The 23,590-nt window shown below is 48.2% G+C and overlaps 1 protein-coding gene and 1 long non-coding RNA gene across 2 annotated transcripts; one reads left to right on the plus strand and one right to left on the minus strand.

Moving 5' to 3' along the window:
• Positions 1 to 1,198: 1,198 nt before the first annotated feature.
• On the minus strand, positions 1,199 to 11,653 carry LOC123026878. The gene is made up of 3 exons (XR_006415403.1): positions 11,577 to 11,653; positions 9,755 to 9,876; positions 1,199 to 2,011 (listed from the first exon to the last, which is right to left on the minus strand). It is a non-coding gene; the product is annotated as an uncharacterized LOC123026878 (long non-coding RNA).
• A 9,913-nt stretch (positions 11,654 to 21,566) lies between these two features.
• Positions 21,567 to 22,460, plus strand: DIO3 (iodothyronine deiodinase 3). The gene has a single exon (XM_044436609.1). The coding sequence runs from the start codon at positions 21,567 to 21,569 to the stop codon at positions 22,458 to 22,460; it is 894 nt and encodes a 297-aa protein (XP_044292544.1).
• Positions 22,461 to 23,590: the final 1,130 nt, after the last annotated feature.

Below are 23,590 nucleotides of genomic sequence, written 5' to 3' on the forward strand. Positions count from 1 at the left end.
GCAACCAACCCTGTGCTGTTTCCACCGTGCACCTTGCGTTGCCCTCCCAGCCTCACCATGCATCCCAGCAGGCCCCACAAGAAAGGTCCCTGTCCTTTCCCTGCTCTTGCCCATGAACCACAGCAGCCACCTCCCGACTGGTCCACCACAATCAAGAGGCAGGGTGCCCCTCCCAAGTGCACCTGCATGTCTCCAGCACTTCTCCCCCATTCTAGCCCCCACAGAGCTTTTTACTGAATGGAACTGAATTGTTTCGCTGCAATCCCCCCTTCCCCTGCCATGTATTTTTGTTTCCTTGTTTCCAAAAGTAAACAGTGAGACAGCCACATTGCACAGCCAATGGGAATAAAATGAGCAATGACATCTCTGTTGCTAGAAGCTGAAGACAGTAGAGTTTGAAGGCTAGAAGTGGCCACTTCCATGGCCACTCTTGCCAGGGGATTCTATGGCATTTCCATACAAATGTAATAAAATAGCAATCCTGGGTCTGGAAGACCAGAGAAGCTGCAGTGAAACATGGAATTCTTAGACATGAATTCAAAATGCTAATCGTATCATGCAAGAGCTCCTGAACTGAACACAAGAGACTCACAACAGTAAGATTTCACCTTTGCGTCATGCAAGCTGGCTTGACATGTGATGTGACTGTTCTCTCCCATTCCCTCCCATGTGTTCTAGGGATCATCTCCTCTAATCTGAACCACTTCAGCAGTTCTCTTTCTTTACTTTGTTTCACTCTTTTAAAGAGATGCTTGTCAGGGTAGACAATGAAGCTGCAGATATCTGCATTTAGTGCTTTAAAATCATAAGCTGTTGCCACTGCTCTGGTTATGTATTTCTGTGTGCATGTCCAGCTGCAATTTGTATGTTCATTTTTTTACAATCTTGTAAGCTGTCTGTGATGGCAGTATGCACAGAAAGGCAGGTTAAAATCATTTAAATAAATAAACATAGCTCCTACTGTGGACTTAAGAATGCTATTTGGGCCCTTTGATCTACACTGGCTATTGCAAACTTTCAAGATAGTCTATCTGGACACACAAAAAACTGAACACACATAAGCATATTATCTCCTCCTTGCAACCTCATGTTTGCTTTTTATCTTCTTTCTTGTTTATTCTTTTCCCTATCTGTTTGAAAACAGCAAGCTGGATTTCCAGTCATTCCATGGAGGCCCAAGACTGCAACAACAGGAAAATACTTTAAAGAAACAAACCCAAAAGATGAGTTTATTTGGTCTGTTGTTTTGTCTCCTTTCTGCAAGTTTCTTGTTCTCCTTTTCTTCATTGCCATTAGTCAATTTGTATGCCACTTTTCCATGATGAAATTATGTTCCAAGTAGCTTTATTGTGATGACACAATAAAATGTTGCAACATTTCTAATTAACTAACAGCTTCAGATTGTAACAAGATGTAAATAGTTATAAGCATAGGAATATCTCACATTCATAACTATATACTAGGATTATATTCAAACCAGTGATATTAAAGTCAAAGAAGGAGAATTTAAAAAATCTGAACAGGAAAAATATCCACCTTTTTAGATAAAATCAGTCAGATGGACCAGCTGGAATGAGCCAGAGAAGAAGGGACCAGCTTTTGCAGGAAACACTGCCAGATGGCCTCTAGCCAGCCTTAGCTATCACCAGTGCTGCTTCCAGGCTTTTGAAGATCCTTGGGCAAGACACCCTCAGTGGGCCCCTTCCCATAGTGAGCGAACTTCTTGTCACCATTGTCACCAGCTTCTCCTCTTCCTCTTCACTGTCACCACTTACTTGCCTGCCTGCCTGCCTGGCACAGAGCCAGTAAGCAAACTGACCATGGCACCTCCATCCTCTTCTCACTCCCTCCGTTGTCTGAGCCAGAGAAAGTAGCATGTGAACAAGCAGGTTCCACAGGTGAAGGGGAGGAACGACGCCAGGTGGCTCTTGTCACTGAACCCCTGGAGGATGGCACCCTTGGCAGCTCCTATTTCAGCCTCTCCTTGTGAGGAAAAAGTCTTAACCAGGTCCTGAAAGGAGGATCAAGTGAACGAGAACATCAGAGCTATGGCATCACTGAAACAAAGCCAGTTTGGATCACATCAGTCACTTGGGTGGGAGACTGCTTGAAACACCAGGTTATAACAGAATAAGGTAAGGATAAAGGTTTCCCCACACACATGTGCTCGCCCCGTCCAACTCTAGGGCTGGTGCTCAACTCCATTTGTAAGCCGAAGAGCCAGCGTTGTCTGAAACCACTTCCAGGGTCATGTGGCCAGCATGACTGAACGCTGAGGCACACAGAACGCTGTTACCTGCCCACCGAAGTGGCACCTATTTATCTACTTGCATTTCCATGCTTTCAAATTGATAGGTAAGCAGAAGCCGGGACAAAGCAGCAGGTGCTCACCCCAAACTGCTGACCTTCCAATCAACAGCCCAGCAGCTCAACAGTTTAACCAGCTGTTCCACCCACAACCCCACCAGGTTATAACATAATACATTTAAAGAAAATGTGGAAAAGGGAGCACGATCATGCAAACATTGCTTTTGCTGAAACAATACATGGGGGTGCTTTCTTCCAAAGGGTCATGAAGGCCAGGAATTCCATCTCAGGTGAAATTCTCCTCACACCTTCTTGGTTATTCTTGTTATTCAAGCAGAAGCAGTTCTCTTTCAGGGAGATTTTACAAGCACATCTTTGCTCAGAGGTAAGCCCCATGTGTCCTCTTTTACAGAGGACAGTCCTTTCTTTGATGGATTGACAGAGAAAAGAGGTGTGCTGTATTTAAAGGGTTGTCTGATCCACATATGCTTTAAAGATATGAATATGTTTTTATCTGTTTATCATCATTCTATACCACCCAGTAGTCATTGCTGTCTAGGTGGTCACAAAACATGAAACATCAAAATACTGTAATACTGTAAAATATAATATAAAACTTTACATTGGTAGAGTCAAAGCCAGTGCACCAGGAGCAGTACAGATATTAAAATGCACAAATCCCCTTTTGAAAACTGAAAGACAAAACGCCTTGAAAAATAAAAAAGATCTTCACCTGGAACGCAGTGAGACTCTCTGGGATGTCATTTCAGACCATGGAACTATCTGCTCAGTCATTACCTACCTCAGTTCACATGATGGATCCACCTGAAAGAGGGTTCCAAAACGATCTTATGGTCTGAGCAAGTATATATGGAAGGAGGCGATGTTTCACTGGTCCCAAACTGCTCAGGGCTCTTTGGTTTAATACTAGCCCTCTGAACTAGGTCCAGAAACACACGGGCAGACTGTCCAGATCATGGAACACTGGCAGAATATAATCAAAAGTGACCAGTCTCTCTTATCAAGCAGGTTTTAAACCTGCTGAAGAACCACTGTACATGCACACTGCATCTCAGTCTGGTTCAAATGTGAAGCAAAGAAAGCAAAAACAACCGTGGGAAGAGTGATCAGGGGCACTGAAGCAAGCAATCAAGAGTAAGCAGGCCCATGGCTCACCAGTCCGCACGCTTTCCCTCCACCGTGAATTTTGGTTGCACTTTTAGTAAATGATGCTGAAAGTACATCTAGGCAAATAAGCCAGTGTGTCCAAATCTCCATCCTCTGCATTTCCTCCTTATTGATAATATGTAAGTTGAGAAAGCTAGGGAGCTCCAGAAAAACACCTACTTCTGCTTCATTTACTATGCTAAAGCCTTTGATTGTGTGGATCACAGCAAACTGTGGCAAGTTCTTAAAGAAAGGGGAATACCAGACCTTCTTGTCTCTTAAGAAACCTATATGCGGGTCAAGAAGCAACAGTGAGAACTGGACACGGAACCACTGATTGGTTCAAAATTGAGAAAGGAGTTCGGCAAGGCTGTATACTGTCGCCCTGCCTATTTAACTTATATGCAGAGCACATCATGAGAAAGGCAGGGCTAGATGAATCACCAGTTGGAATTAAGACTGCTGGGGGAAATATCAACAACCTCAGATATGCAGATGATACCACCCTAACAGCAGAAAGTGAAGAGGAACTAAAGAGCCTCTTGATGCGGGTGAAGGAGGCGAGTGCAAAAGTTGGCTTGAAACTCAACATTAAGAAAACTAAGATCGTGGCATCCAGTCCTCTCACTTCCTGGCAAATAGATGGGGAAGAAATGGAGGTTATGACAGATTTTATTTTCCTGGGCTCCAAGATTACCGCAGACGGGGACTGCAGCCAAGAAATTAAAGGATGTTTGCTCCTGGGGAGGAAAGCTATGGCAAATCTAGACAGCATACTAAAAAGCAGAGACATCACCCTGCCAACAAAAGTGCGTATAGTCAAGGCTATGGTTTTCCCAGTTGCAACGTATGGCTGTGAAAGTTGGACCATAAGGAAGGCTGAGTGCCAAAGGATTGAGGCCTTTGAATTGTGGTGCTGGAGGAGACTCCTGCGAGTCCCTTGGACTGCAAGGTGATCAAACCGGTCAGTCCTAGAGGAGATCAACCCTGACTGCTCTTTAGAAGGCCAGATACTGAAGATGAAACTCAAATACTTTGGCCACCTAATGAGAAGGAAGGACTCCCTGGAGAAGCCCCTAATGCTGGGAACAATAGATGGCAAAAGAAGTGGGCGGCAGAGGATGAGGTGGCTGGAGTCACTGAAACAGTTGGTATGAGCTTAAGTGGACTCCGGGGGATGGTGGAGGACAAGAAGGCCTGGAGGAATGTTGTCCATGGGGTCGCGATGGGTCGGATGCAACTTCGCAACTAACAACAACAAGTGGCCCCTCTGTTCTGAGATAAGTGTACATAGGTTTGGAACCTCCAGGTTCTATCAGAGGTTAGTCCTACTTAGAATAGACCCACTAAAATGAGCAGGACTGGCATTGGCTGCAAACCCCAATCTTGTTAAGTTTTGTGGATATGGTTGTGTGCTTCTCATCTGTGTTGTCGTCCCTTCCTTTCTGGCTCCACTGTTTGTTCTATTCCTTGTCTGTGTAGTGATGTGATTTTGTTTCTTTCTCTCTCCTTGCAATCCTTTGCTGTGCATTTTAACTGCAATCAGTTGCATGCCACCTTGCATGTCTTTCAGTCCAAAGGGCAGGGTGCCACTGTTTTTTACTGCATTCACTAACAATGGTAATACAGATCCCTGGCTGGTTGTGACACAGGGGCCTGTACATGAGCAAAACCCACATGTGCCACTGGAAAAAACGTGAATGAGAAGAGGTGATGCTGTTAGCTGACCTGGGCACTGGACAGCACATCACCCCAACTGGGAACAGCTGTGCCAGCAAGGGCAAGCCTGAGAAGATGGAAAAACACAGAGAGCCATCCCCTGCTCGACATGGATCTGCTCTTCCCTATAACAGACCAGCCAATAAAACCAAGCTGGAATGAAGCACTGGAATGAATCCAGGCTTTCAGTGCTTTGTTTGAATCAAAATGATCTGAAAAATGAAATGCCATTTTAAAAATCACTAACTAAATACCTTCCAAGTTGCTTACTTTTTTAGTCTGAGAGCGGATTTAAAAGTTAATGCAAGTTTTAAAGCAAAAGCCATGAACTCCTTTTACTTTTTTATTAAGGATTTCCATCAAAGTGGCATTTTAATGAGAACACACAAATCAAGCAGAAATATCTGTGCAGGATGCTAGCCTACGATGTAACTGTTTCATGTACCCAGACAAATACATTATTTAGCCAGGAGGTTCACAATCAGGAAAGCAACTTCAACAGCTTGCAGCATTCAAGAATGACCCAATGCAACGGATTTAGGGGCTGGTGGAGGCTATAGCAGAAAGAATTGAGGAAAGAAGGTTGGAACCTAGAAGTCTGGAGAGAAAGCAATAGATGAATGTTCCTAATCAGCTGGATGAATGTTGAGAGATGGTGAACAAGGAAAGGGGAGTTAATGATGACCCTCCCCTTGCAAATCTGAGAGAAAACAGTACCTCTGACAGGGGCACTTGTGGTGCAGGAAATCATTTGTGTGGAAAGTTCTGAAGTTCTACCTTCACCGTTTTGTGTCTGAGCAGTCACTCATTCGGGAGGAAAAAAAGGAGGGTGGGCGGGTGGGTGGGTGGATAGATGGAGAAGGAAGCTTAACAGAAAATGGCTGGACAGAGACTAGATCAGCTTCCACAACATGACATCCTCCAGATGTGTTGCACTACAACTGCTATCATCCCCAACCAGCATGGCTGACAGTGCATTTAATCCAATACTTTGGTAAAGCACCAAGTTGGATAAAGCTAGACTAGTTGAAAACCACCACTGTACAGATGGGAATACCAGTAGCCTTGCAAATGAATGAAGCTACCTGCAAGAGAAATTAGAAGGAAGGAATCATATTCTGCAAACTTTGTACATAAGAGCAGCTTGGCTAGATATGGCAACACTGGCCCATCTGGTCCAGTGTCCTGCTTCCCCACAGTGGCCACCAGAGGCCTCTGGGAAGCCCACAACCAGCACAAGAAGGCCGGAACCAGAGCTGGCATCAACAATAAAATAGTTGGGCACCTACCAAGGGCCCACACTGGAGCAGGGACCCAACAGGTTCTCTGTTTTAGCTTGGCAAACAGGGCAACAGTGAAGAGGAACAGAACAGGGAGCAACAGTAATTGGTGACAACGGCAGAAGGGAGGTGGATGCCTTGAGGGTGAGGGGCTGTCGTGTGTGCCTTGCCCTAGGTCCTCCAGGTTTTCAAGCCCAGTGTGGCTGCTGGGACACTCTTCTGCTATTGCTCTCCAGCCAGTGGTGCCAGTGGTACCTGGCACATTAAATACATGCTTTGCAGCTCCTTCCTGGCTTCGTTTTACTGAGAAGTAAATACATGAGGGGAAGGTTGAATCTTTCCCACTCTGGGCATGACTTGCCCACCAGAGAAAAAGCATGCAGACCTGTAGAGTAGATGCCAATATTGAAGGAGGAGGAGCAGGCTGGAGCAATCCTGTACTAGAGTAGAAAATATTGCTTTTTTACCAAGGAGCAACTGTGGTGTGGGGGCCCAGGATGGGGAGGTCACGGCTGGGGAAAGAGGCATCAGATCTCCCCTCCTGCATGCTGTGATCCAAAGCCAGATTGGGGTTGGGGGGGCATGCTTGCTTTTGAGCAAAACAAAAACAGAAAGAGGCCTGCATGCTGCATATTGAAGGAGAAATGTAGGGTTTTTTTACAGATTAAAAAAATAAGCAAATGCTAAAACTATCTTTTGAAAAAAAGTGTGAACCTGTAAACTGCAGCAATACATAAGTGGCAAAGAGAAGATACAAAACAGCAGGAGAATGTGGGAGGAACAAATCATGACACCAGACAGAGACGAAGCAGTCAGACCAGTGGTGCTGAACCTCTTGCAGCCCATGAGGCAAAGTGAGCTTTGAAGAGGCTTCCTGAGGCTGAATCCCAGAGGGAAGAAGCGGCAAAGGCAAATGGGGTGGGACCCCCCCCCCTCCAAATACCAGCATATTTTACTTAAAGCTCTTAGTGCCAGCGTTAAGCCTTAGGAAAGGTATTTCAGCCCTTTAGAATGGGGGGAAACAGTGCAAAGGCCCCAAAATCAGCAAATGCCTGGCAGGCAGGAAAGGGGTGTGGCCAGAAGAAGGGGGTGTGGTCATGTAGTGAACCCCAAACAGCTATATTTGGCCTTGAGATGAGCCAGACCTGGCCCATGAGCCCAAGTTTCGACACACCTGAGTTAGATGGGCCTGAGAACTATGGAGAAAAGAAATGTTGTGGAAGCCCAAGAAGCTTGAAGTTACTTACCTCAAATTCTTTCTCTGTTCAGCTGGTTTTCCTGCAGGAGCCACAAAAATGTGGGTCTACAGGAGTACTTCTGAGTTGCTGTGCGGATCTGCCACCACATGCCCTCTGCCTTGCAGGCACAATCTCAAAGCTCATTTGCCGCACTTTCCCTCTTCTGTACAATGGGTGCTGCTGTGAATAACAGTGATGCCCTGGTGCTGCCCAACATTGTCCTGACCCCAGCCCTTCCAGTGCCAATGGGCATCACCCACCACAGGAATCAGCCAGAGGCAAGGGGGAAACCATGGAGGAGCAAGGAAGAAACAAGGTCAAAGGAAGAGGTTGCAGGATTGGAAATGTGAAAAGGATAAGCCCAGAAGGAAGGGAAGAACAGCCGAGAAGAGATTTGGCCAATGGACTGTCTGGATCCCTTCAGAAGTGCTGGGCTACAGTTCCCAAAATCCCTGACTACTGACCCTCTTGGCTGGGGCTGCTGTGAGTTAGAGACCAAAACATCTGGAGGGCACAAGGTTGTCTTCCCTGCTCCAGATAATTTGGAGACTGGAAGGTGGAGTGGACTTCACAATGCAGCAAGCTTTATGGAGATCTTTAACTACTGTAAAATATTAACACAGAAGCCAAAGAGATCGCCATCTCTGGAGCTAAGCTTGAATGGCATATGGATGCACAAAACCCTTGATAAATACAGAATTAATCTAAATGGCACTTAGGCCAATTACAGAGGATTGCATTTCATTGATCCACGTAGCACAAAGCAATTAATAAATCCCAGAGATCCTGAAAAAAAATGCAACACCTGTTCATGACCTCTTTCCCATGAAGTCAGTTGGACTTTGGGTCACAAGCTGAATTGCATTTGAAACCAGGTTTGTAATTAGAGTTCAGTTTCACAAGCCTGCAACTGCCAGTGACAGTCTTGCTGAAAAGTGACAGCTGCTTTGGTTGGCACTCCAGTAGCACAGATTATTAAACCAATATTGCAACAGACTGAATATGCTCTGTGCTGGGAGTGCTGTCATGTGTGTCCCCATGATAGCACAGCTAATAATAATACAAAAAAATTAAAATATGCTAGGTTATTAGCATCAACTCCAACTGGCAGCTCATCTGTTTTTGAAACCCTAACTAATATTGGGTCCAATCCAGGGAAAGCCATGCCTGAATTCTGTTGAAATATTTGGAATTTAAGTGAATTTGTTTTTTTCTGTGCATGTACAGCAATTCAGTGACTGAGCTGCTGAAATGGCTTACTGCTTGCTGAACTCCAGTGCAATTTCTACCTATTTTGCTTTCCCTGCTTTATCCTGAGATGGACAATTTGGCTCATCTAACCCAGTGCTACCTGCGGCAAACTCAAAGATGCAGGCAAAGGCATGCCAGTCCCCATAGCCACATCCCCAAGAAGGAACCAAAAATGCAGGAAGCCATGTTGATGCACATCAGCTAGCCAGTTCCCATAATGTTCATCACAATCAGAAGGAGGCCTTTCCTAGAGCTGACAGGTCCTTATTGGCTAGGTCACACCAACCCATCCCAAAATCATTTATTGTAACTAGGATAACTCACTAATATATGCTTCTGCTAGGAAAAATCTATTCCTTGTCAGGAGCTGAGGTTCCTCTTGCATGCATTTGCAAAGCATTCCTTATTGACCAAAAGCACTAAACACCCAGAATGAATCTCTGACCATGCACAGAGCAGTTTGTTGAACCCAATCTAGTATTCTCCTCTAAGAACTCTCCTTATGAGCATGTCTGGGCCCCATCCCTTTGTAAATGCAGATTTCCCATCCCTTAATGCAGATTTGAAAGGGTTTCATTGTGCATTTCAATTAATTTTCTCACTTTTGGACATGTTACTAGATATAGAACAGTATATAAATATTGTAAATAAATAAAGAGTGATGGAACACCTGGCATTCTGTGCATTTCACAGCAGCTCTGGGTGGAGAAGGTAAAAGCATTCCTGGGAGCCTGTGTGTTTGAACCATTGAAGGAACTGAAATTACTTATTTTTATATAATAGTAAGACCACCTTCCACCTCATGGATGGTCCACCCTCCAGGTTATCTTCATCCTGAGTGCCTCCAGTCAGATAGTGCTATAGATCCAAAGACATTCTGCAGCTCCTCTGTCTTTACCTACTTGATATATTTTCTGTGTGAAGAAAAAGAAAAGATGGCAGTAATGGGAACACCTGAAACAGTTACAAGTGGAAGACAGCATCTGCGCATAAACACCCCCACAAACTGCCATGAATGAAGCAGACCGAGGGCCATCCAGTCGCCAAACACTCACTCAAGAAAAGAGCTAGCCACCCATTTGGCTTCTGTGCTCCGCTTTGCTGCCCAGACTGTTCCCTGACCTTCATTTTGTACACCACAGTCTTCTGGAAGAAAGACAAATATGATGCCCAGCACTAGGTCATATCAACTAATTCCCCATTCTTCACAGGCATCTCAGATTCCTTCTGGGAATAATTCTAGAGAGGTATATTCTTCTCTTTCTTGTTTACTCCTTCCTGCTAAGTCTAAATGAACTGACAGACAAAATAAAATGGAAATATGTAGAGATTTCAAAGACTAGCAGTCAGTGAGGTTTTCTCCAATGTATACGAGACAAAATGTGGTATGAGGCAGGGAAAAGAATGGCCTGGTAAGATGCTGAGCCATTTCAGCTAGACATTTAATTATTTGCAGCTTCCTGACAATTTGGGGTGGGGAGGTGCACTCAGAAAACAAATCCAGTTCTTGTAGTGCCAAAGAACAGGCCAGAACAGAAGAATTATTTGGTTTGAGTAAACTGTACATCATTTTTTAAAATTCTAGATAAACAATTCTTACTTACCCAAACTAACACACTCCATTTGGAAGTCTTTAGGGCCATTATGATTTTGAAAAAAAGAGCTGTTACTATCATTATCGTTATCATCATCATCGTAATTAATTTTAACACATTAAATAAGCCTTCAAATTATTCTTCAAGTAAACAGTTCTGATAAAGACTTTCTTTTATCTGAAGGTAGCAGCCTATTTTTAATTCAAGCCTAACTTTTCCAGAAACTAGTTATAATTCTCTTGATTATTGTTTAAAAGAAAAGTTTCTCTTGCATTAAATTAAGATTTTGGAATGCATTTTTTGATGTCTTGGATATATCTTTTGCCCTTGAGATAGTGTAACACTGCCAGAATCTAACAGCAAGCAAAAATAACTATCATGGGTCTGGAAAGTGCAAAAGTGGGTAACTTTAAGGGAGTGTTTGGAGCATGAAAATGTATAAACCACCTCAGTCTTGAAAAAACACATTTCAGAATGTTGCATAATATCATCTTGTGTGGCTAAAAATACTGCAGCAGCAGTACAAATGCCAGGAATTAAAAGACTGAGAACCTTCTCCAACATGTTATGTTCAAAGCAGAGCCATGGAGAAAGTTGAAAGGATGCAGACAATAATGATAATAATGACGACACTGATAGCAGTTCTCCCCCCATCTCTCAGGAGGAACATCTTGGCAAGGAGAAGGCCAACGTGGCCCCATCCGTAGGCCAGGAAAGGAACAGCTGCGGGGCCCTTGCTTCACTTTCTTCATTCCAACTGACAGTTCTCCTAAGTCTGCAGAACCGGATAGCAGCACGGTTGGGCTGCTGCCTTCAGTCGGAAAACTAAGGACCCCTGGGAGGTGCCCCCTCCTCCCAGGAACAGCATCCTGGCAATGGGCATTCCTAAGTAAGCAATCTGAAAATTTCAGAAGAATGGGCACAGGGGAGAAAAGAACTGTGATGACTAAAAACCATTTTAAGGCATTCTTCAATTCTTACCTTAAATTCTTAATTTTAAGGCATTCTTCAATTCTTACCTTAAATTCTTAATTTTAAGGCATTCTTCCTAGTGAATCCTGATGGTGTTGGAAGAATGGGCATCTCATAGTTCTGACCTTTCCCTCCTGCAAAATATAGTGATCAAAGCTCCTAGGATTAGAAGGTGGAGCTGTCAGTCAAGGGCACTCCCTGCCCTCTCTCCCTGCTTATCAGCATTTTAGAGATACAAAACCAAAAGACAAGTGTGTGACTTTCCCCACCCCAGATGTTAACCGTGCATTGTTCCACCGTTCCCCCTCTTGTCGCCTTCTAGCTCTCAGGAAGGCAAGTCCGAAGGACTCCTACCTGAGAGCCAGTCCCATGAGTGCTCTTGGGGGAAAGGGAGGGAATCAATGCAGCAATAAGAGCAAATAAAAATATTGACGCAGGTGCTCATTAATGACTGTTCACCCCACCAAGTGTGCTGCCGTCCATTTGGAGCCACACTAGATGTGCTTGCCCCAGCCTGATGGAAGTGCCAGCAGAGGATGGTCTATAAATGTAAGGCCAGCTGAGACCTGAGAACCCAATGAGGCTGTTTCTGCCTTACACTGAAATAATCTCCTTGGAAAACGTTTTCTGTGAAGTGACCCTGAAGCACCACAACTGTCAGATACTTTGCCTGTGTCTATTATAGTTGCCAGCTCACAGCAACTATCTTGAGTCAACAGCATCACTGGCAGTCTTATCACCAAGGATATCGGGCAGGGCTCGGCACAGTTCCTGCAGACAGCAGGAGAGGTCACAAAACTGTTTCTCAGCTCCCCTGCTTCAGACTTGCAGGCAGTTGGGGAAATGCTTGGTTGAATGCTAGGAAGGGAAAAGGACTCACTCTGCCTCCAAAACTGCACACACTTCCTGCAGGGATGTTCTAGGCAAAGGGCTTTGGAATGCAGAAAGTATTATGCAGAGAATTCGAAAGCAACCTAAGTCAAACGGCAGAGGCTCAGTGGCTGAGCACCCGCTTTGCACACAGAAGGCCCCAGGCTCAGCCCTGGTATCTCCAGGAAGAGCTGGGAGAACCCCTGCCTGACAACCGGAAGAACCTGCAGTGGGACAGGACTAGATGGACACATGGTCCGTTTCTTATGTGCATTTTACTTCTTCTATTGATTTGCCCAGTGATGGGAAGAAGACAGAAGATCCTCATCATGACCTACTGGTAGATCTCTAGGTGGCCTGCAACAGATCATGGGGATTTCCAAAACCCTACTGTTTAACAGCAGCAGCACCAAAATGGTTCTTTCCTGCCCTAAATCACACTGTTGGAATGAGGAAAGTGTGGGAGTAACCAGACATGGATTTTTGTCTGCAACCTTCATTCCCTTTCAGTGCTCAAAACAAATTCCTGGACAGAAAAAAACCTTATTTCTGTCTTTTACACCACTTGGTGGGTCTGATTTTACATCAGTTTTCAACCACAGGCTGGTTCTACTCAAAAGCCAAAGGCAGCTAGCAAGCCTAAATTCCACTCACCACTCCATGAGGACTCACTGCTGCAAAGAGGGCACCCTTTTTCTCTCTCCCCTGCCCAGATGGAGCAAGCTAGGCTCTGGTTCCATCTTCATCATGCCCAGCTAACCATTCTTTTTTCATATGCAAAGGTTAAACCAAACAGATACCAAGCACTACCCAGCCAACTCTCTGAAGGCCAAGTGGTTTCAGCGAAGAGACCTGAGCATTTTCTCCAGAACACTTGGCCATGTCAGACTGGTCAGGAACCTGCAAGTTCAGGCGAGTGTCAAAGAAACTAGGGGTGCAGTTCATCTGGTTTGCAAGCCTTTTATGCATTTCCAAAGAATTATGGGGGCAAAGAAAGTTGAGGGACAGCTCCCCAGCCTATCCCTGGGCTATAGGCCCAGCGCAACTATTTTCTGGCCTGAAAAAGAAGGGAAAATCTTTAGAAAATGCAGAAAATGTAGTAGCAGGGGTGCATGCCTGTTCCCTGTTGGAACGGCATTCCGTAAAGTATGGCCCATCTTACTCAAGGCCATACTCCCAATGCTTTCCAGATGGATCTCCAACCCATGTTGGAACTACCTGGAGTGCCTCTTCAGAAGACCTCAGCTGGCTGGAAGGATGATAATGGAGGAGGTGTTCCTTCAGGTGTGCCAGCCAGGGACCTTCTTCATGCTCTGTGCCTTGAAGCATCGGTTCCTGCCTCTCTGAAGCACATCGCCAGTATGTCTGTCTGTCTGACAGGCACAGAATTATGTGAAGATTCTTTGGTAGAGACTGAAACCCTGGGCTGGCCTATTCCAAGCTGGCTGTCCTGTCCAGAGACATAGTTTTCCTTTTGCAAAGAATGAGGGCTCCAAACAGGAGTGCTGAAATGGCTTAGAGACCAAGTGATGGCTTGGGCTGTCTCTGGATCTGATGTTGCCTCCACCGTGAGCAACCCATCCTCTCTCTGCCTCAGCCTTTCACCTGGGGAGAGTAACAACAAATTGCCAGGAGTTTGAATGATCAAGGCAATTGAATCAAATTGTATTCAAAGGTTTAATTTTGCTATGTAAAAAAGGGTGGCTTTGGCTACGTTCACGGAATGCATCGCTGCTCCTACAAATGCAATTCTACGGAACAAAACCATGCTCTGTCTCGGGGTCAGAGGTGGTGTTAAGTGGAAGCCCGTTAGGGCTGGAGCCCTAAATCTTTCATTTGGAGCCCCAAATGTCTGGGAAGCCATATGGCCCACCACCCCATGGCACAGGGTGCTATAAAGTAGAAGAACCCTGCTCTCTCTTGCATCTGAACAGCCCAGGTTTGCTGGCTTTTTGCCCACCTCTGGCTGCCCAGTTCCCACTGAATCTTTCTGCCATGTGTGTGCGTGTGTGTGCGTGCGCACGCGTGTTTGTTTTAACAAAATGTCCTCTTCTGTCCTGTCCATATATCCCTTTTTACAAATAGGAGTCTCCTTAGGAGACAGGGTCCTTTAAAGACACATGCACATGATTTACAGTATATGTAAATTAGCAAATGCAAATTTGGGCTTTTTTTCCCAGTGGGCCTAAGCTTGGTGGGGGTGCTCAGCACCTAGCACTCCTTGCTCTGGGTCAGGATCATTGTTTGCGACAGAGAACCACCTATAAAAAAAAGGAAAATAAACCTGTTCTAGCATAATCCTATGCATGTTTAAGCAGCAGAAAAAGTCTTGCAACTCCCAGTATTCCCTGCCAGCCCTAAGTATAACCTTTTGCTGTGTATTCCTAGACCCAAGCACAGAAGTTGGTATGAATGTTAGCTTCTTCTTTTGCACTTCTCTTTAAATTTAGTTATATTACAGCATCTATGTTTTAAAAAATGAAACCAATACGAGACACCACATAGCTTAACCATTTTAAAAGGACCAATGGGGAGGTAAGAATCGTTTTGGGATGCTTGCCTCTGAGAGCGGTCCTACTACTGGAAATTCACAGGGCAAAATTACATGCAATCATCATGGTGTGGAATATTATGGCTGCAAATAAATATTTGAAACATTTTAGGGAATCCAAAGCACACTTCTCTTCTGCAAAGCAGTGAAGGGTGCCCTTTGCAGGTCGAAGGATTTAGGCAGGAGGGGTGATCTGAGCCCTGCCTAAGGCATTTACCCTGCAATCCTCTCCCAAGCAGCAGAAGGGAACTTTTCCAGTGGGGAAGGGTTGGGAATACAGTGAAGACTCCCCATCCAGCCACTTCTCTACAGACTCCCCTGCAGTTGCTTTGCAACAGAGAAGCCGTTCGCAGCTTTCCAGATGCATCCTGGTCACGAAAGATTTCACTTCAGCCCAAAACGGCACCTGTGAATGCAGTTTCCTAACCCAACGCCTGTTTCTAGAAATATGAGTCACCAGGAAAGCCCTGGGCCTAAATCCAGGAATTGTGTGGCTCCTAGAACATTCCCTGAATCAAATCACCCTAAGCAGCTTCTTTGTCCCTGAACAGCTGCTCAGCTCTCCAGACATGAATACAGAAACCAGAACTACCCAGCCCACTCATGTATGCAATAAGGCCTTGGGAACACAAGAAGAACCATCTGGGAGTGGCCCGGGGATCATTGGTCTATCCAGCATGGCCTTCTGTTCACACAGTTGCCAACTAGATGTCTCAGGGGAAGCCTACGAGCAGGACGTGTGTGTGGTGGCATCTCCAGCCCAGGTGCACTGCTGGGGTTAAAAGGCACACTGTCTCTGATACCGGAGGTAATTCAGCCATTATGGCTGGCTAGGTGTTATTCATAGTCTTCTCACTGATAGATCGGCCACATCTCCTTTCGAATCCATCCAGACTGGTGGCTAATTTAACTACAAGTGATCATGTTTCGCAGCCACTGGTATCTTGAAGCATATGGTTTCTGGCAATGGGCATCTCATGTACGTGTCTGTGTGTGTTGTTGTTGTTGTTATAGCCTATCCAATAACTAACTTGGAGGTTCTAAAAGTTAAAACCCTAAAATACAACATGGAAGATACAGATCCCCCCTCTTGGATGCACACCTTAACATGGTGAAGGGTTCTGAGAGTGTCAGAGAAGCTATGACACCAGGGGTCAGACTATCATTAGGCTGGTCTCCTGCCAGGGTCACCCAAGATGGAATGCAAAGCTGAGACAATTGAAATTGTGAAAGATTTTGCATCTCTTAGCTCAGTCGTCAATTCAAACAGAGATTATAGCCATGGAATTAGAACAATGAGACTTGGAAGGTCAGCAATGAAGGAACGAGAAAAGGTCATTGAGGGGAAGGCCATTTCACTGGGGCCAAGGCCAAGAACATCCACACTGTTGTATTCTGGACCACAATGCATGGGTGTGAAAGTTGGACAGCGAAGCAAGCTGATGGGAAGAAAATGGATATGTTTGAATCATAGTGCTGGAGAAGAGCTTTGGGAGTACCCTGGACTGACAGAAAGAGAAGCCAGTGGGCCCCAGATCAAATCAAGCCAGAACTTTCTCTGGAAACAGAAGTGACAAAACTGAACTTGTTATAACTTGGAAACATCATGAGAAGGCATGATTCCCTGGAGAATATAATAATTCCCGGGAAACTGAAGGCAAAAGAAGAATAGCAAGGCCAACTGTGATGGGCTGATTCCATAAAAGAAGCCACAGCCTTGAGTTCACAAGAGCTGAACAGGGCTGTCAAGTACAGGACATGTTGGGGAGCTTTCATTCATAGGGTTGGCATAAGTCAGAGGCAACTTGACAATACATAACAGCACAAAGTATAGAGAAAATAAAATCAATATAAGAAACCATGGTAAAAAAGTCCTTACCTGGCATCAAGAAGACGATGGAGATCATAGGCGAGCCCCCCTGGAGAGGACATGCAACAACTGAGGGTACCCTGCTTAATCGCCACCCACCTTACCTCACTGGGTGGGAGTATCCAGAGAAGAGTGAGTAGCAGCCACTGATCACTGATCACTTCATGCGACTTGGATGTGTCCAGTCCTGCAAAATAATCCAAGTCTCTGACCATCAGTGCCTCCTGTGGTGGCAAATGCGATGGCTGCATGAGGCGCTATGCAAAGCACTATATCCAGACACCGTGCGGTCATTGACTGGAGGAGAGTTTGATGGACCTGCGTGTTTCCTGAGAGCCCCTCAAAGCTAAGACTGGTAAACCCTGTCCTTGTCCTGAGGGAAAGTCAAGGAATGGAGGGGAGCTTTGGACCACCCCAACTGTCTCTGCTCCTGGCCTCAGTGCGTTGCATTGGTCCGGTCTATGTACATGCCAGCGGCATGTTTGTAAGGGCTCTGTGTGCAAAGGCCCCAAGCATTTGTCAGGGTTCCAGATCACGTGCATCACCATCATTTGATTTATACGCTGCCTTTCCACCAAAAATTAGTCCTCGTGTGGCTATAACTTGAAGGGGCAAGGATGCCTGCTTGCCACACATCCCATTTTGACTGAATGAGCAGGACTCTGCTCCAATACAAAACAACACTGGGAAAGAGCCTGCACTCGTAAGCTGAACGCTTCTTCTTCCTGACAGTTGCAACAGTAAAGAAACCAACTTTTGCTTCCCATTAAAATGTGCTAGGCACAAAAATCCCAAAATGCTCGTGCTTCTCCAGAAAACAAAACAAAAAATGTAACCAAGGCAAGGTCAAAATAAACTGGGAATTTTTGAGGGGTGATCAGTTTTGGGCACCCAACAGAGTGTGATTGTTCCTAGTTCTCATAAAAGTTGGTAACGTGATTTCAGGTTTTATCATAAGATCAGCATTAATTTGTTCCACCCCAGGGATCCAGCTGCCAATAGATTGAGCGGGAACACACACACGTAATCAAAAATGGGAACAATGACTAATTTGGTCTAAGAGTCTGAGGCTACAAATTGCACAAAAGAACAATGGGGAACACAATAGTTATAACTTGCAAGTAGAGCGTTAAACATGGTGTCTGAAATTATATTGGAACAGCCCTTAGGATAACCACATTTTTGTAGCATCACAAGAAATACAAGACTGCAGCAAACAAGCCCATCTTTCGTACTAGCATGCAAGAGTTCTCTCCAAATATTAACTTGGGTACATGGCAGTTGATCACAGACAGACTAATAACAAATATAGTTCATCTAGAGCAGGGTGGGAATAGATCAGCATGGCCAATGAAGAGGGATAATGGGAAGGACCAACTGAAGGACCAACATATGGAGGCCCGTATGTTCCCATATGATGGTAGAAATCATACCAGCAGTTTTAGCCACATTTGAGTGAAAAAAACAATCTGGGAATAAAACATGATTGGAAGGTGAAAGAGAAATGTCAATTCAATTGCTCTGAAAGCTTGCAACATGTGGGATTGCTTAGCTGGCAAAATTCTGATTTGCCAGCATTTCTTTGGAGGCACCCAGATCCATGCAGGAAACTTAATTGAAGCTGTTCCCATTAAAAGTTTTGTATCTCTCTCTAAAGTATTCTCCCTTTCTCCGATTGCAACATTCCATTTCAGTAAAGACAACTAATTTATTCCCTACAGAACACTAAAGGGTAAGCTGAAGCTTATGTAATATAATCGGTGTGCAAGACTATGTATAATATAGATTTTCAGCATGCCTTTATTTCAAATTTCTTTGACTTTATGAAGTGCTGAAAATAGAAACAGATGTTCTGCTATTTCACATCTGGATATCCAATCCTGAACCGTTACGCTTGCATGTCCCCATAAGGGTTGTGGTTATTGTGTGGTAAATTTGGGGATAGATATAAAGCCCCCAAAAGCTTGGCTCCAGTTTATCCACACCAAGGCTTTCAAAAAGCTTGAAATAAATATAAATCAAATCTAGAGTTCAACAGTGTAGTCAAGCATTACAGGAGAGGAGGTGGGGACCCCAGCTTTTCAAACAAACCTGAGAAATAAAAGTCAGGAATTCTGTAGGGGTGCTTCATCAGCAAAATCCAAAATGGAATGTAAGCATGCCGCAATTTCAGTGCAGCTGAATCCAGAGCTGTGTGCCCTGTAGACAAGTGAACTTTCCATCAAAGCTGAACTTCTGCTAGGGGCATGCCCCAGCTCAAACTGCAATACCCTGTATAGTTATAAATACCCTGGGGCAGCCTACTGGGTGCTGTTGTAGGCCTGCATACAAAGGAAGGGCATTGCTTTAGAAAATGGCTAGGAAGGACCAACAAATCAATCCATGCCATTTATCTGTCTTCAGTGTTGCATGTTCTCCTGCTCTCCTCTACAGTTCTAGACCAGAAAACACTGATGTGGCCAAGCAGCAAGAAGGAAAAGATCCTCAGCAGCCCCTCCCCGTTTTGTGGAGCTTTGGCAAGATGTGTAATTCTTCAGAAGCTGCTTGCAGAGCTGTCCCTCTCCTGTGCCAGCGTCTTGCCACGGATGTAAACCAGGCCACCTTCCATGTTCAGGCCACTCTCCCGAGCCACAACACAGGAGCAGCCCACAACTGTATTATCACTGAATTTCACCAAACGGGAGCATCACCTTTCACACCTTGAATATTTCAAAAATTAAATGAGAGCTCTCTATCTGCAACAAACAAAGACAGAACACAGAACAAGGTAAAACACCAAGTTCTCCAGGAGGAGAGGTAACTTTTGGAGCTTATTGACTTAGGGGGAAAGCAAGTGAAGGGCCACATGATAAAGGCCTATAACATGATGCAGGGTGAAGAGCGGGGCGGGCAGCTTGTAGCCTCCAGGTGTAGCCTGCAGCCGTGTTGCACTTCCAGGACATGAGAGCAGCAGCACCCTTCCACCCATATTCCTGAACAACGGTGTGCACAGCCATATTGCCCAGGATCCTGGCGGTAGCAAGAGCCACCAGGATCGCGAGGCATTGATAGCCCCATTCTGCTCAGGGAATCGTCTAATTCCCTTTTAATGCCATCCAGGTTGGTGGTCATTACTGCATCTTATGACATTCCATAGCTGACCTATGTGCTCTGTGAGGAAGCGCTTCATTTTACCTGTCTGGAATCTTCCATCAGTCAGCTTTATTGCTCCTAGGCATCTGGGTTCCAAAAGTTAGAGAGGATAGACTCTCTGTCCACCATGGTGAGCAACTTGTGGCTCTCCATCTTGTTGGACTTCACCTTCAATCAACCTGAGCTGCTGTTGCCACTGGCGAGGGATGATGGAAGTGCAACATGGCTGCAGGCTACACCTGGAGACTACAAGCTACCCACCCCTGCTCTTCACCCTGCATCGTGTTATAAGCCTTTACCATGTGGCCCTTCACTTGCTTGAGTGAGTCTATATGGTCTGGGATGCGGTGCACCCAGGCTGTGCGGAAGGACCCCCAAATCAGCGAGGGTGAGGTCGCCCGAGCACGCCTAGGATCGCCCCCGAACTTGCTTCGACTGGCGAGAGAGCGGAGAGGAAAGCGGCCGCGGCATCTGCACTCGCTTCGCCTCCAGCCCTCGGGCAACAGCTACCCCTAGTGGCTACCCCGGGAACAAGCCAAACAAAACCACCGGCGGGTTTTAACGTGCTCGCTCTACCGCTTTCGCCCCGGCCAACGCTTAATCCTGGAAGAACGGCTCCGGAGAGGTCAGCAGCCGAGCAATGACGCCCCTTCTTCCCGGATGAGGCTGCAGCATCCCAGCCACCCGCGGGCGGCTCGAGCGACGCCGGCTTCCGGACGGACCGGGCAGGCGCGCTTTGGGTAACCCGCGGCGAAGCGGCAGCTCCGCGCCTCGCGCGCTCTCCGGCTTTCGCGGCCCGCGGCGAAGGGCCGTCGCTCGCGGGACGCGGGAGCCAGAGGCGGCCGGCGGCGGGCGCGGCGCGGCGCGGCCCAGGGGCGTCGTCCCCCGGGCCCGGCGCACCGGGGCTCCGCGTCCGGCGGAGGGGCGGCGCTCGGGCCTCGCGGTCTCTCCGCGCTTGGCGCACGTGGAGCGGCGCGGGGACGCCGCGAGGGGCGGGCGGGCCGGCCGCGTGGGGAGCCCATGCATTGGACGGACCGAAGCCCCCTGGCGCGCCGCCCGCCGAACCCCGGTTGCGGCCCGGGAGCCACCCGGCCGGCGCTCGCGAACGCCGTTGCAGGCAGATGGGCTGCGGGAGCCCGTGGAGGCATCGGGGTGTGGGGAGGCGGCGGCGGCGGCGGCGGCGCTCGCCTGCCTGTTGCGCTGATTATTCCTGGCCTGAGCGCGCTCGCTGGCTCGCCGCGGAAGCCCCCGGCCGTGCCCTCTGGCTGGCGGCGGCTTCCTGCGCCCTTGCACGTCCCCCCGTACTCCGGCCGGGCGGGGTCTCTCCCGCTGCTCCCCCGCCCTTCCTCCTCCTCCTCCTCCTCTTGCCGGAGTATTTTTAGGTCATTGGAGCGGAGGGGTAGGTAATCCCCGGGCTCAAATTCCAAAGGGGGCGGGTTCCCGGCCGGAGGTGGAGTCACTTTTTCATTTAAATCCCCGACTATAAAATGGGCTTAAAGAGAAGCGGGATCTCTCATCGGCTGAGCCAGCCGGAGGAGTGGTGGGAGCGGGCGGCGGCGGCGGCGGCTCGGGACGGCGTGTGCACCCGCGGCGGGGCCGGCCGGCGCCGGAGAGATGCTGCACTCGCTGGGCGCGCACACCTGGCAGGCGCTCGGCCAGGTGGCCGCCTGCGTGCTGCTGCTGCCCCGCTTCCTGCTGACGGCCGCGATGCTCTGGCTCCTGGATTTCCTGTGCATTCGCAAGAAGCTGCTGCTGACGGCGACGGCGGCGGCGGCGGCGGCGGCGGCGGCCGTGACCGAGGAGGGGGCCCGGGAGCGGGAGGCGGCGGACGGGGAAGAGGCGGCGGACGGCGCCGGCTCCCCTCCCGACGACCCTCCGCTGTGCGTGTCCGACTCGAACCGCATGTTCACGCTGGAGTCGCTCAAGGCCGTGTGGCACGGGCAAAAGCTGGACTTCTTCAAGGCGGCGCACGTCGGGGCGGCGGCGCCCAACCCGGAGGTCATCCAGCTGGACGGGCGGACGCGGACGCGCATCCTGGACTACGCGCGCGGCAAGCGGCCGCTGATCCTCAACTTCGGCAGCTGCACCTGACCGCCCTTCATGGCCCGCCTGCGCGCCTTCGAGCGCCTGGCCGCGGGCTTCGTGGACGTGGCCGACTTCCTGCTGGTCTACATCGAGGAGGCGCACCCGTCCGACGGCTGGGTCAGCTCGGACGCCGCCTACGACATCCCCAAGCACCAGTGCCTGCAGGACCGACTGCGGGCGGCGCAGCTCATGCAGCGAGGCGCGCCGGGCTGCCCGCTGGCCGTCGACACCATGGACAACGCCTCGAGCGCCGCCTACGGGGCGTACTTCGAGCGCCTCTACATCGTCCAGGAGAGGAAGGTGGTGTACCAGGGCGGCCGCGGGCCCGAGGGCTACAAGATCTCCGAACTCAGGCACTGGCTAGACCAGTACAGGAGCCGCCTCCTGCAGGGCGGGCCCAGCACGGTGGTCGTCCAGGTGTAAGGGGGCGGCCGCGGCCGCGTCCCCGCCGGGGGCGGGAAGGGACTCCCGCAGAGGCGGCCGGCGGCGACTTCTCCCGCGCGCTTCCCCGCGCGCCGCCAGCCCCTCCGCGCCCGGGTTCGCCGCCGCCGCCGCCGCCTCCCAGCCGGGCGCCCTGCAGATGTGCCGGGCTGCAGCTCCCAGCATCCTCCCCAGCCAGCCCTGGAAAGCACCTGGCTGCGCAAGCGCTGCGCAAGAGGCTCCCGAGCGAGCTCCCGGCGAGACGCGCCCGAGACTCTCGTCCCCACTATTCGAATCATGTTGATTTGCCCAGCAGCTGCCACGGACATCCGTTTCTACGTGCAGTTTCTCCTTACGCCTTTCCTTTAAGAAAAAGTGTGCGTGAATGAGCAGATCTGCCCCCCCCCCCCCGCCCGCCGCTCTCCGGGGCCGGGGGGCAGCGTCTACAGTTTTCGTGGAAGTTTTGGGGCGTGCGCCTGCTGCACGTGCGTGCGTGTTTGTGTGTGTGTTTCCGGTGGGAAACGGGCTTTCCTGCAGAGGCGCACGTGGGTCCGTCCTTGGAGAGCCGTTTTATGTGCCCAAGCGTTCTTCTGCCTCCTGGCAAAGCCCTTGGCTGGGATTTCTAGTGTTTCTTTGTGATGACCGGTTTTGAAATGGTGACTGCAATGCCAGGAAATCGAGTCTGATGTTCTGAGATACTAGAATTGCCAGTTAAAAGGGGCCGGGGCCGGGGGCGGGGGGAGCAAAGCAAAAACAAACAAACAAACAAGAATGTCTATTTATGTGATTGTGTGTTGGTTTTTGTTGGACGTCTTTTCTTTTTGTAAAATGTCTGGTTTTTTATGAACTTTTTATAACATTATTAATAAAGATAATTGAGTAAAGAATTGCACGGTTTGGCTCTTTCAAAGGGAAAGGAGCAAAGGCAAAAGACCTGCCGCTGTTGTGTGGCTTGCACCGAGCGAGCGCAGGGTCGTGGCTTGAGGTGAGCCTGTTTGTGTCCTTGAATTTTATGGGATGGGGGAGGGGATGTTTTTTAAAGGGTGCTTTGATGGTGACACCTTGGCTGACTCAAACCTGAAAGTAGAAACCCAGGAATGTCATTGTGTTGTGCCAATCCCTACTGATTTCTG

This window comes from Varanus komodoensis, unplaced genomic scaffold, assembly GCF_004798865.1.
Source record: "Varanus komodoensis strain SLA01 unplaced genomic scaffold, ASM479886v1 scaffold3, whole genome shotgun sequence".
Classification (NCBI taxonomy): Eukaryota; Metazoa; Chordata; class Lepidosauria; order Squamata; family Varanidae; genus Varanus; species Varanus komodoensis.